The 15100-nt window shown below is 35.6% G+C and overlaps 1 protein-coding gene across 6 annotated transcripts in view; it reads left to right on the forward strand.

Moving 5' to 3' along the window:
* Nucleotides 1-15100, forward strand: part of ULK4 (unc-51 like kinase 4) — a 541913-nt gene that overhangs the window by 28647 nt on the left and 498166 nt on the right. For all 6 annotated transcript variants that reach the window (XM_036870501.1, XM_036870500.1, XM_036870504.1 and 3 more), the window contains 6 exons: nt 132-201; nt 2440-2536; nt 6577-6681; nt 9468-9528; nt 10913-11094; nt 11984-12030. In XM_036870501.1, coding sequence (XP_036726396.1) covers nt 132-201; nt 2440-2536; nt 6577-6681; nt 9468-9528; nt 10913-11094; nt 11984-12030 — 562 coding nt within the window. The remainder of the gene's footprint in view (nt 1-131; nt 202-2439; nt 2537-6576; nt 6682-9467; nt 9529-10912; nt 11095-11983; nt 12031-15100) is intronic.

Here is a 15100-nt window from a genome sequence, read left to right on the forward strand (position 1 = left end):
ACTATTGAACTCAGAATGCTATTTCTGAGAGTTCCTAATTTGTGTTACCTTTCTCTTTAAATCTCTGTGTACGTCGTGCCCTGCTCACATTTTTGTTCATTGATGGATATTGTTTTACCTTCCTGCCACAGAAAATCCATCTGAGTTGCGGCCTAAGAGCACTCTTGGGGGTCAATTGAATGAGTCCATGTTTCTTCTCAGGTATGTAAAATGACAGAGCAGTAAGGGATCCATGGGAGATGAAAGTGAAATCTTCTTAAAGTGTCTGTTGTCTGGCTGGTAAACCATGTTACACAGAAATAAAGGACAGGGATAAATGCAAATTCCAGTCTCACTCTCTACTTTCAAAGTTACTGTTAAGTGCTGGCCAATGGAATGTAGACTTTGTTATGTATTTTTAAAAAATTTTAACCAAACCACCTTATTTTTCCTATTTATAAGGGTTAATTAAAACTTTTTAATTTTGTACTTCTACTTCAAATAAAATTGAATTTAAAATTTCAGAACTCCAGCTTTATTTAGATAAAGACTTATAGAAAAAGAACAGGTTGTGTTTTTATTTAAATGTCGTTTTATCTGGGAGGCTTAATATTTGCAATCATTGAAATAATAAAATCAGAATGGTATTTAAAGTGATTAAGACCAGTGTATTTAAAATTTTATTAATGTGTAAATATTGTGTTATATTTTATTTATAGTTTTAGTCTCATAGAGAAATAGTTTAATTTCATGACATAGGGGTTATAATGATAAACTAAAATTTCCTGATTTGTTTTACCCATATTTAAATATAAAGCATGTTAAATTTATTTATATATATCTTAGGCATTTTAAGTTCAGTTTTTAAAAAAAGAATTTTGTACAATCTCTGGTATATTTTATGACCTAAGTACGTCCTTGTTTAATGAATGACTAAAAAGGCAAGTAAATGAAGGAGGGGTGATATTTGGAAATTTGAAGGAATTCATCAAAAGAGACCATAATGATCTGAATGGAAGAATTTCTTAAAATGCAAAAAACTCAAAATCAGAGACCTGGGTGTAATGGAGTGGTCCACAGAGTACGGCAACCATTGATAAGTGTAGGAGGAATCATTAAAAACAGACGCAGAATATAACTTGTTGCTTAAGTAGGTACCAAGGTAATTTTCCATTTCAAACATTTTATGAAATAAAATTGTAAACATTGTCTATGCTTTGTAGAATATCTGTTCTATTTTATTATGTTAATCCTGCCTAGATCAGCAGACATTAAAAAAATAAAATCTGTTTTTTTTAGGTTTCTGGTTAAAACAGAAAATACTGGATATAGCATAGACGCTCCAAATAAAAAAAACAATTACCCAGGAAATTACTTTGAAAACAGTTTTTTTTTTTTTTTTTTTTTTTTAAACTTGTTTTATTGCAGTATAACAGAAATACATGCAGTTTGGGAAAAGAAAAATTGCTCATTTGTAATTTTTGTTAAATTAATGATGTAAATACTCTCTTCATGGTTAATTTTAAGCTACCAACAGTTTGACACTTGACTCACAAATTCCTGTTTAACAGTTGGCCCTCATGAACTAGGGTGAACCAGCTTTAGCACACCACTACAACATGTATACAGAAAAATGTACAGATCATTAGTTTATAGCTCATTGTATATCAGCAAAGTGAACACACCTACCACCCTGGTCAGTAAATATAATTATACCTTTCTTTCTTCCTTAAAGGTGACCACTGTCCTAACTTCTAACACCATAGCTAACTTACTTTTGGGATTTATTTTATTTTATTTAAGGGTGATTTATTTTACTTAAGGGTGGCAGTGGGAATAGTCATAGATTTCTAATACAAACCAAATACAGAGATCAAACAACCATAAGAATAATGAAAATCTAAATATGAAAAGCTAATCTTTTAGGAGAAAAATAAGGAGACTATCTTTTTTTTTTTTTCCCAATGGTAATGGATATGTAAGGATATTGACAACAACATTGGAATAGCAGAGGAATTGAAAATGCTATACATTGATCAACGGGAAACTAGCTAAGTTAATTATATTGCATATACACAATAAAATACCACGAAGAAAGCAAACACATATATAGTCTTTGGTTGAACCATATACCATTCTAAGTGCTCTACATTACATATACTATCTCACATAATTTCCCAACAATACCACTACTATCCCATTTTACATATGAGACAAGAAGTTAAGTAACATACCCAAGATGACACACATATATATATTTCTTTCTATGTCATAATATTGACATTAAAAAAATTAGTGTCATAAACACAAATTAGAGTTTAAAGTTTTTAAAATCTAACGAGATCACATAGAATCATCATATTCTACCGTTTTTCATGAGACGTGTTTTTTAACCCAGAAAATAGTAAACAGGATAAAGTTTCTGAAATGTGAGTAATGTTAACTGGTGTGCGTTTTCAGTTCTCGTCCTACTCCAAGAACCAGCGCTGCAGTGGCATTAAATCCTGGTGAGGCTATGACTCAAAATTCACCACAGAAGACTTCTCCCTTGACCAAGGTAAGCAGAGATGGAATTTTCTTTTTTCTTTTTACGTAGGGTACAGAGACTCAGAAGAATAATTGCAAGTTAATCTCTGAACTATGTTTCTAATAGCAAAATTTACAACTAAGTCATCTTCCTTGATTATCACTGGTTTTTCTAGTAAGTACTCTTAAGAGAGAGGTGCTTCATAGGTGTTTTTTTGATAACAGCTTTGTTGAGATATAATTGACACACCATATAATTCACCCATTTAAGGTGTATAATTCAGGGGCTTTTAGCATAGTCACAGAGTTATGCAGTCATCAGCACAGTCAATTTTAGAATGCTCGTCATCCCGCAAAGAAGCCCTGTACTCATTAGCAGTCACTCCTGTTTTCTTCCAGTTTCTCTACCCTCTTGCCTGAGGCAACCACTCATCTACTTTCTGTCTCTATAAATATGCCTATCCCAGACATTTCATATAAATGGGATCATACAATATGTGATCTTTTGTGACTGGCTTTTTTCACTTAACGTAGTGTTTTTAAGATTCATCCAAATTGTACCATGTATCAATACTATATTCCTTTTTACTGCCCAGTAATATTCTGTTGTATATACCACATTTTATTTTTCCATTCATCCATTTGTGGACATTTGGATGGGTTTCCCCTTTTGGCTATTCTGAGTGATGCTGCAATGAGCATTTGTGTACATCTTTGTGTGGATGTGTGTACTATGCTGCATCATATGGTAACTGTTTAACCTTTTGAAGAACTGCCAAATTGTTTTCCAAAGCAGCTGTACCATTTTACATTCTCAGCACCAGTGTATGAGGGTTCCAATTTTTGCACATCCTCACCAAAACTTGTTATTATGTCTTTTAAAAAAGTGTGGTAAAATACACATTACATAAAATTTACCTTTTTAACCATTTTTAAGTGTACAGTTTGGTGGCATTAAGTACATTCACACTGTTATGTAACCATCACCACTATCCATTCCCCCCTCCCCACCCCTCCTCCCAACCCCAACCCCTGGCAACCACTGTTCTACTTTCTGCTTCTATGAATTTGCCTAGTAGCCTTATATAAGTGGAATCATACAATATTTGTCCTTTTGTATCTGGCTTATTTCACTTAGCATAATGTCTTCATGATCCATCCATGTTGTAGCGTGTATCAGGAATTTCATTCCTTTTTAAGTCTGAATAATATTCCATTGTGTGTATGTACCAATTTATTAATTCATCTTTCGATGCACACTTGGGATGCTTCAACCTTTTGGTTATTGTGAATAGTGCTGCATTGTCTCTTTTTGGTTACAGCCATCCTAGTAGGTGTGAAATTATATCTCACTGTAGTTTTAATTTTCATTTCCCTCTTGGCTAATGATGTTGAGCATCTTTTCATGTGCTTATTGGCCATTTGTATATTTTCTTTGGAAGAATGTCTATTCAAACCTTTTGCCCATTATTGAGTTGTAGGAATTCTTTATATATTATAGATATATGATTTATAAACATTTTCTCCCGTTCTGTGAATTGTCCTTTCACTTTCTTGATGGTGTCCTTTGGAGCACAGAAGTTTTAAATTCTGATATAGACCAAATTATCTTTTTCGTGTGTTTGTTGTTGCCTGTGTACTCTTGGTGACATAACTAAGAAACAGTTGCCTACTCTAAGGTCATGAAGGTTTATTTCTATGCTTAGCTCTTACATTTAGGTCTGTAATCCATTTTGAGTTAATTTTTGCATATGGCATGAGGTAGGGGGTCCAGCTTCTTTGTTTTGCATGTGGATATCCAGTTGCCTCAGCACCGTTTGTTGAGAAGGCTCTTCTTTCCCCAAGACATTAAATAATGTCTTGGAATTCTTGTTGAATATTAATTAACTATAAATGTGAAGGTTTATTTCTGGGCTCTCAGTTCTATTCCATTGATCGATATGTCTTTTGTCATGCTACTAGCACAGTGTCTTAATTGCTGTGGCTTTTTAGTAAGTTTTGAAATTAGGAAGTATGATTCCTGACTTTGTTCTTTTTCAAAGTTTTTTGTTTTTGGCTATTCTGGGTCTTTTGCATTTCCATATGAATTTTAGGATCAGTTCGTCAGTTTCTGCAAAGAAGCCAGCTGGGATTGTGACAGCAATTGTGTTGAATCTCTAGGTCAATTTGAGGAGTATCGCCATGCTAACAATATAAAGTTTTCTTCCACAAACATGGGATGTCTTTCTATGTATTTAGGTATTCTTTAATTTCCTTCAATCATAGTTTTTTTGAATGCAGAAATATTTTGAAGTAAAAAATTTACCAAGTTATCTTTTATTGTACTTATTTTAGTTGTTGCTGTATTTTTTATGTAATGTGAAGTGCATTCGAACCATGTGAAACTTAATTTTGTATTGAAATGAAATGTAAATAGGTTGTAATAAAATCTCACTGCACTAATAATTGTTTGGTTATATGTGAGAAAATCAGTGTAAAAGTAAAAAATGCATTCTGAAATGCGATAGATGTTGAATTTCTTCTGCCAGATGTTTATTGTATGTAATCATTTTATTGAGGATATTTAAGCACTAATTATATAAGTAAGGGAGCTTATGTTTTATAATTTTTTAAAATAAATTTCTAAGTTTGTTTACTAGCTGCGTTGGGTCTTCGTTGCTGCGCATGGGCTTTCTCTAGTTGTGGCGAGCAGGGGCTTCTCTTGTTGTGGAGCATGGGCTCTAGAGCACAGGCTCAGTAGTTGTGGCGCACGGGCTCAGTTGCCCCACAGCATGTGGGATCTTCCCGGACCAGGGCTCGAATCCGTGTCCCCTGCATTGGCAGGCGGAGTCTTAACCACTGCGCCACCAGGGAAGCCCCTGTTTGTTCATTTTTAAACAAGGGAACATAATTTTATCACTTAATTTTTTCATTTAATATGTAAGACCTCCTTGCAATTTTTGATTACTTAGTTTAGTCCTGAGCATTTTATTTAACAGCTTATTTTTTGCCATTGTGAATGGGATATTGTATTTTTATAACCTGTTTTTGTGCATATATTCACTTTATGTATATGAAATTAATTTTTACATATAATTTTCTAATTGGTCTACTTTACTCATTTTTAGATTATTGTAAAGGTTTTTCAGTTGACTTCATTTCGGCTTTTCTTTCAAGTTTATCTGTTTTGAAAGTCCATGTTCTTAAATTTTTTTTAACACATTTTTTACAAAAGTTCCTCACTTATTCTTCATGTGTTTTTAATATGTCTGTCTTCTAAGTTGAAGAAAGGTTGTTGTGGTTTCCAGGAACTTTGTTAGCTAATTATTCTGTCCCTTACCTTAGTTTTGGATCATTTCTTTTTCTACTTATCTTTCACTTCACTGATTTGATTTTCTGGTTAGCATTTTTTCGGTCAAAGTTTCAGTGGAAGTTCTTAATGCATAAATCCTCTTTTTTTTTTTTTTCTGATGTGAAATACTAAGGCATAGCACTAGGAATAAAAGTTAAGTTTAAGGAGAGCACAAAGAAACATGTTGAATAATTGATGGGGAACATCTAGTTATTCATTTTCATTATGTGTCAATTCCACTTTAACTAGGATTTGTAAAGATATGGGTGTTTAATACTTATATAACAGGTCAGTACTTCAGCTTGAAATTTTTTTATGCTGTAATTTAAACTTCATGTTGAATATTCTGTAAAGCAGAAATAAGCTGATTAAGTTTTGGTAGATGAAAGATAACAACCATGCTGGTAATTGAAAGACCAATTTGTCTCATCATAGTTTAGAACATCAAACTATAGAAGATCTGTTTTCTAGTTCTAACCAGCGTCGTGGTAAACACGAGCAAGTCAGTTACTTTCTCTGAGCCTTGTTTTTTTCATCTGTAAAAATGGGAATAATGATACACCAGATTTAGGATTTTTGTGAAGATCAGATGAGACTGTCTGTGGAAGTGTTTTAGCAGTGGAGGTCCGTTGATACAGGTGACCTTTTTCCTTGGAGTCTACTCAGCGTCTTACTAGCTCCGTCTCTTAAAGCTTTTCACTAGTCACAGAAACCGGGTCTAATTTTTGTTCTTGTTTCAGATTACAAGTGGACACCTGAGTCAGCAGGAACTGGAGTCCCGGATGAGAGAGCTTATCTACACAGACTCAGATCTTGTCATCACCCCAATTATTGACAATCCGAAGGTGCGGGAAGGCACCCTAACAACCGAGGGCTGAAATCTGGGTGATGTTTTCATTCCCAGTATTCTTTGCCTTATTTTCCTTTTTAAAAAATTTTTATTTATTTATTTTTTGGCCACGCTGCATGCGGGATCTTAGTTCCCCGACCAGGGATTGAATCCACGCCCCCTTTCAGTGGAAGCGCAGTCTTAACCACTGGACCACTAGGGAGGTCCCTTCTTTGCCTTATTTTCTTTCCTGTTCTTGTTGTCATCTGCTTTTCTTTCTTTCTTGCCATGTGTCTACATTCCTAACCCTGACCCTTTCTGTAACCCTCTCCTCTTCTTGCATCACTCTCTCTTTCACTGGAAGGGTAAGTTTTCTTCCCCCTTTGCAGCAGCTCTGCCTGTCAGTACATGAGCTGGAGAGTGGTTGCTGACTTCTAGACCTCAGACCTTAGCCTCAGTCCCTTCATTTCTCCATACTCACTTAGGTGAATTACTCCAGACATTCTCCTCGCTGATGTGTTGTGAAGGCAGATGTCAGAGAGCAGCGCTCACCAGACTGGGGTGGTGGGCAGATCACGGAGAGACCACACCTCTCATAGGTTGTCAGGATTGCAGGGCAGATGATGGGGAGACATGGGGAGCTTGGGAGTCATGGTTACAATGCACGTCTAACCCAGTGGGATTTTCATTGCTTCACATCTTTGGAATATAATACTGTATTAGTAGGGAATGATGAGTACTCTCCTTGGAAAAGAAAATTAATTTCTCAGTTCCTCTGTTTTCTGTTGATTTCCAGCTCCAACACACATTTCACCACCTATTATGCATTTTTATTTTCTTCCTTTTTTTAAAATGTCTTTTTCTTTATTAATTTATGACTGTTTCATCTCACTGGGGAAGTTTCTATAGTTTGGAACAAAAGGCTTCTTAGATGAATGTTTATTTACTACATAGACAACATTTAATATAGATTACTCAGCTATTTTTCATAATGGCGCTATCTCTTTTTATGCATTCAGGTATCTGGCAGAGTAACTGTATATTATACCAAAGTTAATGTGTAACAGGGCATTTTCCCAGTGGAACTTCTAGAACAATTTGTGCGATCTTTTGACCATATTCTGTATTTCTTTCTTTTTATAACAACACTTAGTTGTTTCTGGGAAAACTTAGAAGTTTTTTTTTTAACTTTTAATTTTGAACTAATTTTAGACTTAAAGGTTCAAAAATAGTAGACTTACTGTATACCTTTTACCCAGCTTCTCTTAGTGTTAATATTGTACAGGAACACAGTACTGTTAGCAAAACCAGGGGACTGACATTGGTACAGTGCTATTAACTGATGAACTGATTTGAATTTCATCAGTTGTGCCACCAGTGCTCTTCTTCTTATGTTCCAGGATCCCATGTTACAGTTGGTTTTTATGCCTCCTTAGTTTGATCCAATCTGTCCTTGTCCTTTACAGTCATGTGGTAATTTCTTATTCTTTCCTTGTCTCTCATGACCTTGACACTTTGAAGAGTACTGGGCAGGTATTAATATTTTGTAGAATGTCCCTCAATTTGGGTTTGCCTAAGTGTTTCTCATGATTAGAATGAGGATATGCATTTTTGGTGAGAATACTACTAGCAGAAGTTTAAAAGATGCTCTATAGAGAGGTTTTGGAGAAGTTAGACATAGAAATGATGGTTGAATGTTTTTTTTAATTAATTATTTTTGGCTGCATTGGGTCTTCGTTGCTGCATGTGGGCTTTCTGTAGTTGCGGTGAGTGGGGGCTACTCCTCATTGCGGAGTGCGGGTTTCTCATTGTGGGGGCTTCTTTTTGTTGCGGAGCATGGGCTCTAGGCGCACGGGCTTCAGTAGTTGTGGCACTCGGGCTCAGTAGTTGTGGCACTCGGGCTCAGTAGTTGTGGCTCACGGGCTTAGTTGCTCCACAGCACGTGGGATCTTCCCGGACCAGGGCTTGAACCCGTGTCCCCTGCACTGGCAGGAGGATTCTTAACCACTGCGCCACCAGGGAAGTTCGATGGTTGAATTTTTTAATTAAAAGTGTCACGTTGAAGTACCCCAGTTATTCCAAACTCATGGATCCAGCTGCTATACGTTTTCCTCACTTTGCTCAAGGAAATCGTGTGCTTTCCTATTCATGAAATTGTATCTTCGCCAATTCAATCATCAAGTCCTAACCACTCTTCAAGACCTCATGCCACTTTCCAGGTCTTCCATAAACCCTGCCCTGACCACATCAACCTAAAGTCCTTTCTGATTCTCTATCTTTTTAGAAACATTTCTCCGAAGTATTTTGTCTGTAATTATGTCCTGCCTGTTTTGCATTCTAATTTAAATATTTCATGTTTTTCTGTTGTTTCACAGATGTTTGTCTTATCTTTCTAACCAATGTGTCAGCTCTCTGGCAGTAGGATCATGTCTTTTTTGTCTTTGTATCCCCCTTAGCACTTAGCATAGTGCCTCACCCTGGCAGGTATCCAATAAATATTTGTTGAGTAACTAAATTTCTAACCTAGAGGTAAATTAGCCTAAGAGTAAGCCAGGATAGGGTGACCCTTTTCCATGAAGCTTTATTTTATTGAAGATACCAATTGGAATGATTTTATTTTATACGTTATTACCTATATTTGTATATTTTAATCTGAAAAGGCTTTGTTGAATGCTTATTCTTTTTGGTGATAAATTTTACAGTGTTTTTTTCTGTCCGCATTGATTTATAATCTGATATAGGAGACATATCAGGAGATAGATACCCATCTTAAAAGGTTTTGTTTTGTTTTTTTAACCACAGATAATGAAACAACCACCAATTAAATATGATCCGAAAATATTGCATCTACCAGCACATTCAGGTAGGATCATAAAGGGCTTATCAAGCACATAGATTCATGGCAGACAAATACAAATATGAAATTTAATAGCAAATGGAATATTTTATTTATGAATAGCTAAATTTTTATTTTCTTGCCAACTGGCTATATTCTTGAGACACTGTATAAATTATAAACAACCTGTAATCCATTTGAGCCAGCGTTTGACCTTACTCAGCTGGGTCTAGGCTGCTCAGTACTCTTGTGAGTGGGAAAGTTCCTATGAAACTGGGCGAGTTTTCCTGTTGAATGGGTGGGCCCTTCTCCTGCCCTTTCACTTGTAAAGCCAGTTGAATTTCCAACATTAATGGTGCTCTTATGGGTACAGAGGGTCGGAAACCACAATGAAGAATCGAGATTCTACTTGAGGGAGTAGGGCAGCTGAGATCAGGGTCAGATGGTTCGCTTTTGTGGGGTTGATGTAGGACTGGAGATACTTAAAACTTGATTATTACATTTCCTTTCCCCTAACAGAAAGTCTTACTTAGGGTGAGTATAAGAATTTTTCTTATACCTTAAATTTTGATGTATTTTGTTTGATAAGTTATATTTTAAGCTGTTAAACTAGATCTGGAAAAATTCTTCATCATAGCTAGAGTAGAATCTATGATTTGAAATCAAATCAAAGTAAATTCAAAATAAACAACGTATGTTCAAATTTAAATAAACTATTCCAAGTAGAAGCACTATTCATGAAAACTTAGAGGAAAATTATCTCAAAATAATATTCCGTCCCTTTCCCCCTTTACTTTGAATTATTTTAGGAAATTATTGTTATAGCTTATTTTGTTTAAATATAGAGATTAGGTGAAACTATGTTAATTTTAGCTGGCATTTCATTTCCCAGTTTTTGTCTTTTGTTTGTATAGGGGTTTGGAGGTGGGACTCCCGGATGATTTCAGCTTTGTATTAACCTAGTTATGTTTACTAGCAATTTCACTGGGACCTTATAACATCTGTAGAAATTTTGGCTTTTCCAGTACTTTAAGGCTAGGTTGCTTTATTTATGCAAAGTGTATCTTGTTTTTTCCATAGTACAGTTTTATTTAAGTTTGCATTTTGTTATGTTCTTGGTTGCAAGAACATTCTCCTAAATTTAGGCATCTACCTTCTTTTTTTAAGCATAGGTTTCCATTGACATAGTTCAAAACGTCTCCATGGGGTGAAAAAGAGATGAACATAGAAGAGCACATAAAAGTAGTGACGTCTTTGGAGTATTTTTGGCTTTGACAGTGTAAAGTTATAATTTTCTGTGTGCCCTCACCTTAGGTATTGACATTCTGTGTTCCATTTTATTCCTCTTGTAATGTTCTCAGCAGTCCTTTTTCACATGATCCCCACTTTTAATATTTTCTTTCCTCTGCAGTGGATAAATTAGTATTTCTAAAAGACCAAGATTGGAATGACTTTCTGCAACAAGTGTGCTCACAGATCGACTCCCCCGAGAAGAGCACAGCGGCCTCCCGAGCTAAGTTGAATCTCCTTTGCTACTTGTGCGTGGCGGCCGGGCACAGGGAGGTGGCCACCAGGCTCCTCCACTCACCCCTGGTACGTAGTTAAATCGTGAAGTAAAGACTCCTATCACGGACTTGCAGCTCTCCTTCTGCACGTAACTCTTATTTCTGTAGAGATTAAAACAAGTGCTAAAATACTAATACGATTTAATTACAGTGAAAAAAAAGTGACTCATCAAGATGATAGATTTGCCAGAATTGTCCTCTGTTTAATGCTTAGATCTAAAAGCAGTTGAATCGACAGTGATTTTGAACAACTCCTTTGGTAACGCTCAGCTTGCATTTTATGTTAACTTGTAAGGTAAGGTATTTTTCATCTGTGAAATCATAAGACAGAGGTCTTTTCATCAGCTGCTGGAGTGAACTGCCCACATGGAATACGGGCTCCTTTTACTGGGTCTTCCTGGTAAATTCCAAGGTTTCCGATGTGACACTGAACGGGGAGCTGAGTCTCTAAGACTTTTCTTTTTCCTTCTTCCCCTGGAGATATTTCTTGGACCGTCTTGATTCATCGATGAAACTGTGGGAATTTGGCAGAGCTTTTGAAGTCATCCTCCGAAAGGAGTTACAGTGGTCTGGGGCATTTTCCCTTGTGGGCCTTTGTTTGGGAACTGGCTTGAAAAAATTTAAGTTCATTTTCTTCCAGGATAGTATTACAGTTCCTTATTTGGTACTTGGTGTGTGTTTGTGGGGTGAGGGGCAGAGGCATATTTAGGGAATATAATTAAGTTGGAGAAACTGAACGTTCTTGTTCTTAGTTTTTATTTTTATCTTATATTTACAAAGATGCAAAAGCACTGAATATAATTAATTTCCTTGGTGCAGGATTTGCATTTCATATGTATACAGGTTTGGTTTGTTAACTTAGTGGTCACTTTCTGTGTCATTTCATGAATGAAATACATCTTAATTTTTTATTCTAGCTCCAATTGCTAACCCAGCATTTGCGAATAGCTCCAAACTGGGATAGGTAAGTAATATTTATATCTTAATAAATTATTATTTTATTAAGTAGTTAAAACATATATATTTATCAAAAGCACATAGTCCTAAATTCTTATCACAAAATACTCTAAAGTAATGATGACTCTGAATCATAGCACTTGCTGTAGGCATCCCAGTTGTCCATTTAAAAAGATTTCAAAATAGTCCTTATCCTGATATTATAAATATAATTCCAAGGTTATGTAAACTACATCTGGAAGCTTTATTAATGGTTACTCTTTTGAATATTCTTTATCAAATACTTTACAATTATCCCTGTGTTTTAATTTAGTTACGCTTCTAAAGCGTTTTCCCTTGCCATTTTATCTTTCCTTAAGGTGGTTTACAAAATCTAATGAGATTGTGATCTGTAAACTCCTGATGGAAGGATGTGTACTTATATGGGGGCAGCATACTTGGTGAAAAGCTCATTAAAGTGTAAGAAGGCTCTGTGCTCTGGTTGCCAGTGAGACTTGGTCAGATGATTGATTACCTCTTTCTGAGTCTCAGCTTCTGGGGGACTGTTTGTGGGATGATGAAAGTGCCTTGGATTCAGACAGATGTGGGTGTAGCTCACAAATCTGCCCCCAGGCAAATTATTATAACTGCTGAGTGTCAGTTTACTCATCTGTAAAATGGGGATAGTGTATCAACTTCATAGATTTTTGGTAACAATCACATTTTTTTTAATTGAAGTATAGTTGATTTACAATGTTGTTAGTTTCAGGTGTACAGCAAAGTGATTCAGTTATATATATTCTTTACAATTAAATTTTTTTTAAATTAATTAATTAATTAATTTTATTTATGGCTGTGTTGGGTCTTCGTTTCTGTGCCAGGGCTTTCTCTAGTTGCGGCAAGTGGGGACCACTCTTCATCGCGGTGCGCGGGCCTCTCATTATCGCGGCCTCTCTTGTTGCGGAGCACAGGCTCCAGACGCGCAGGCTCAGTAATTGTGGCTCATGGGCCTAGTTGCTCCGTGGCATGTGGGATCTTCCCAGACCAGGGCTCGAACCCGTGTCCCCTGCATTGGCAGGCAGATTCTCAACCACTGCGCCACCAGGGAAGCCCCTACAATTAAATTTTGAATGAAGTAGGTGTATGAAATACCTTGCACAGTGCCTGGTTCTTAGTGGGTGCTTAGTCTATTTTGGGGGTTTGGAAGTTGGTGTTATCAATCCTACTTATCTTGTATTATTGTTGAGAAGCTTGTGAAAACTTGAATGTGAAGGGGTTTTGTAAAATGTGCCAGTGGTAGGATAGTAATTATTCTTCCATGCTGCCAAAACATAGGGGAAACAGTAGGTGTTCACAAAATGCTTTTTTGGATAATTATTCCTACACATCTTCTAATGTTACTCTCCCAAGGTAAAATCTGGCATTACAAAATAGGATTTTTAGATCATTTTTGGGCATGTTAAACTTTGAGAAGGATCGTGGTATGCTCACTGTAAAAGAAACCAACAAAAAAATCTTAGCACTTCAGCTAAAACAAATTATATCCTTGAATAGGGTGCCCTCTGCTGATTTTTAAAAAACAGACATTCTTAATCCTTTCAAGGTACTATTTTTTTCCATTTTTTAGATTTAAGTTTAATTGTAAAACAGTTTTAATTTGAGGAAAATATGGATAGATAAGCCCTATGCTTGGAGCCTTCTTTTACTCTCTTTCTCCATTCAAATACTTCTTCTTCCAGTGAGGCCTTCTCTGTCCTGGGTCATATCACCTTGATAGCATATGATAAGGGTCTTTAACTTAGCTGGGGGACAATCACTGTTGAAGTATGTATGTTTATTCCTTGGCTTTGTTCAGCATGTAGAAAAACAAAATAAAATAACATATAGTTTTGTATGTTTCTCTTCACTTTATAACATGTATTCTTCTAATGTCACTAATTATTTCTCTAAGTTTTTTTATGGTATGCCTCTTTTTATATGCTATGAATATTTGATCATTTTATTTACCCTTCCCTATTTTTTGATAGTATTATAATATTGTAAATAATATATTGATGAACATTTTGCGCTTAAATCTTCATGCCTATTTTTGCTTTTTCCCCTAAGGGCAGATTTGTAGAATTAGAACGAATGGGTAGAGGGCAATAGATATTTTTGTGACTTCTGATAAACTGCTGAAATGCTCTGTAGAAACATGATATCAACATGCATTCCCAGTCAATGTGTATAAAAGTGCCGTTTTGTTAGAACTTTTAACAGTGAATACTTATCAAATTTTATAGCCTTTGCCAATTAACTTTATTGAGGTATAATTCACAGATAATGCATAATATTTTAATTTAAAAAATTTTATTAATTATAAAATATACATAACAAAATTTACCATTTTAGCCATTTTAAGTGTATAATTCAGTGGCATTACGTATATTGCGATATGTATGTTGTGCGACCACGATCACTATCAATTTCCAGTACTTTTTCATTATTCCGAACAGAAGCTCTTACCCATTAACCAGTAACTCCCATCCTTCCTCCTCCCAGTCCCTGATAACCTTTGTTTTACTTTTTGTTTCTATGAATTTCCCTGTTGTAGGTACCTAATATAAGTGGGATCATACATTTGTCCTTTTGTGTCTGGCTTATTTCACTTACCTTAATGTTTTCAGAGTTCATCTGTGTTGTAGCATGTATCAGACTGTCATTCTTTTTTAAGGCTGAATAATATTCCATATATGTATATGCCACAGTTTATCTTTTCATTTGTTGATGGACGCTTGGGTTGCTTCTACGTTTGGCTGTTGCAAGTAGTGCTGCTATGAGCATTGGTGCAAAAATACTGTTTGAGTCCCTGCTTTCAGTTCTTTTGTGTAAATACCTAGGAGTGGAATTGCTGGATTATTTGATAATGTTATGTTCAACTTCTTGAAATACCATCATAACTGTTTTGCACAGTGGCTGCTCCATTTTACATTTCCACCAGCAATGCATGAGGGTTCCAATTTCGCCACATCCTCTTCAACCCTTATTTTTTTCAATTTTTTTTTAATAGTAGCTCTCCTAATGGGTATGAAGTTATATGTCATTGTGGTTTTGATTTG

The sequence above is a fragment of the Balaenoptera musculus genome, chromosome 11 (genome assembly GCF_009873245.2).
Source record: "Balaenoptera musculus isolate JJ_BM4_2016_0621 chromosome 11, mBalMus1.pri.v3, whole genome shotgun sequence".
Taxonomy (NCBI): domain Eukaryota; kingdom Metazoa; phylum Chordata; class Mammalia; order Artiodactyla; family Balaenopteridae; genus Balaenoptera; species Balaenoptera musculus.